Source organism: Penaeus monodon, chromosome 28, assembly GCF_015228065.2.
Source record: "Penaeus monodon isolate SGIC_2016 chromosome 28, NSTDA_Pmon_1, whole genome shotgun sequence".
Taxonomy (NCBI): domain Eukaryota; kingdom Metazoa; phylum Arthropoda; class Malacostraca; order Decapoda; family Penaeidae; genus Penaeus; species Penaeus monodon.
The window spans coordinates 1,620,471-1,621,509 of NC_051413.1; the positions used below are offsets into that span (position 1 = coordinate 1,620,471).

A 1,039-nucleotide genomic window follows, 5' to 3' on the forward strand; every position below is an offset into this window, starting at 1 on the left:
CCACGAATCCTTTCTTTCCCTCATTACGAACACCAACGAAACAAACCAATCGAAAAAAACGGCCCGGGGGCACGGACAGGGACCCCAATCACCCCGCAGCATTTTTACCGTCGTATCGGGGGGCGTGGGGGGCTGGAAACTCGCTTGGTACTTCAGTGGGACCCTGCGGGTTTTTGGTTCTTTTTGGGGTGTGGTATCTTAGAGGAGGGGGGATCCCCCCTGGGTTGGGGGCTTCTTGTTGCTTAGGCCCCCTGCGGCGGGATCCTCCTGGGGTAGGATCTTGGGGGCTTAGATTCCTTTGGGGCTTAGGTTTTTTCGTTTTGGGGAAGGACCCTCCTGGGCTTAGTTTCCCTTTTTGGCTTAGGATCCTCCTGTGGCTTGGGATCCTCCTGCGGCTTAGGGTCTTCGTGTGGCTTAGGATCCCCCTGTGAAGACTGTGATCCCTGCGCTCTGGGTTCGGATCCTGCGGCTGGGACATGGAGCTCCTGTGGGACCGGCTGGTGTTCGGAATTGGTCCTAGGTCGAGGGGGACCTCCGGGCTGAGGGGCGGGTGCCTTTCGAGGAGCAGCTTGGGCGTCGGGAGGGGGGCGCGGCGAGTGAGTGTGGGAGGCTTGGGGGGGTTTGGTCTTGGTCTTGCTGCAAAATGACCCCATGGCCCCCGGAGAAGGACACGGACGAAGGGGGAGAACGAAAGCGAGAGTATCCGTTAATAGGGGGAGGAAAAGGGGGGGATTTTGCCTAAAAAGGGGATGACGACCCCTTACGAAGGTTTAATTTTCAGTCGCTCAAAAAGCCCCCCAAAAACGATAGCAAGAGGAGATATCTTTCGTATCTTGAGCTGGCGAGTTCAGATAAAAGTTCTATCAGTAAAACCTCCACGACCCATGAACAACTATCAATAATTCTGGTGTCATGGTCTGACTTTAACTTAAGACTGTACAGATAGCGCAATCAGTAATCGGTAATTATTTAATTGTGTACAAAAGGTACGTCATTTCCACAAAACAGGAGCATCTATTCTCTCAAACTTGCTATTCAA

General features: G+C 53.5%; 1 protein-coding gene across 1 annotated transcript; it reads right to left on the minus strand.

Moving 5' to 3' along the window:
* Positions 1-356: 356 nt before the first annotated feature.
* LOC119591271 (protein TsetseEP-like) lies at positions 357-732 on the minus strand (the record flags this gene model as incomplete). The annotated part of the gene is given in 1 exon segment (XM_037939988.1): positions 357-732. A coding segment is annotated over 1 exon segment (297 nt), but the record flags the coding sequence as incomplete, so codon positions are not given.
* Between the last annotated feature and the right edge of the window lie 307 nt (positions 733-1,039).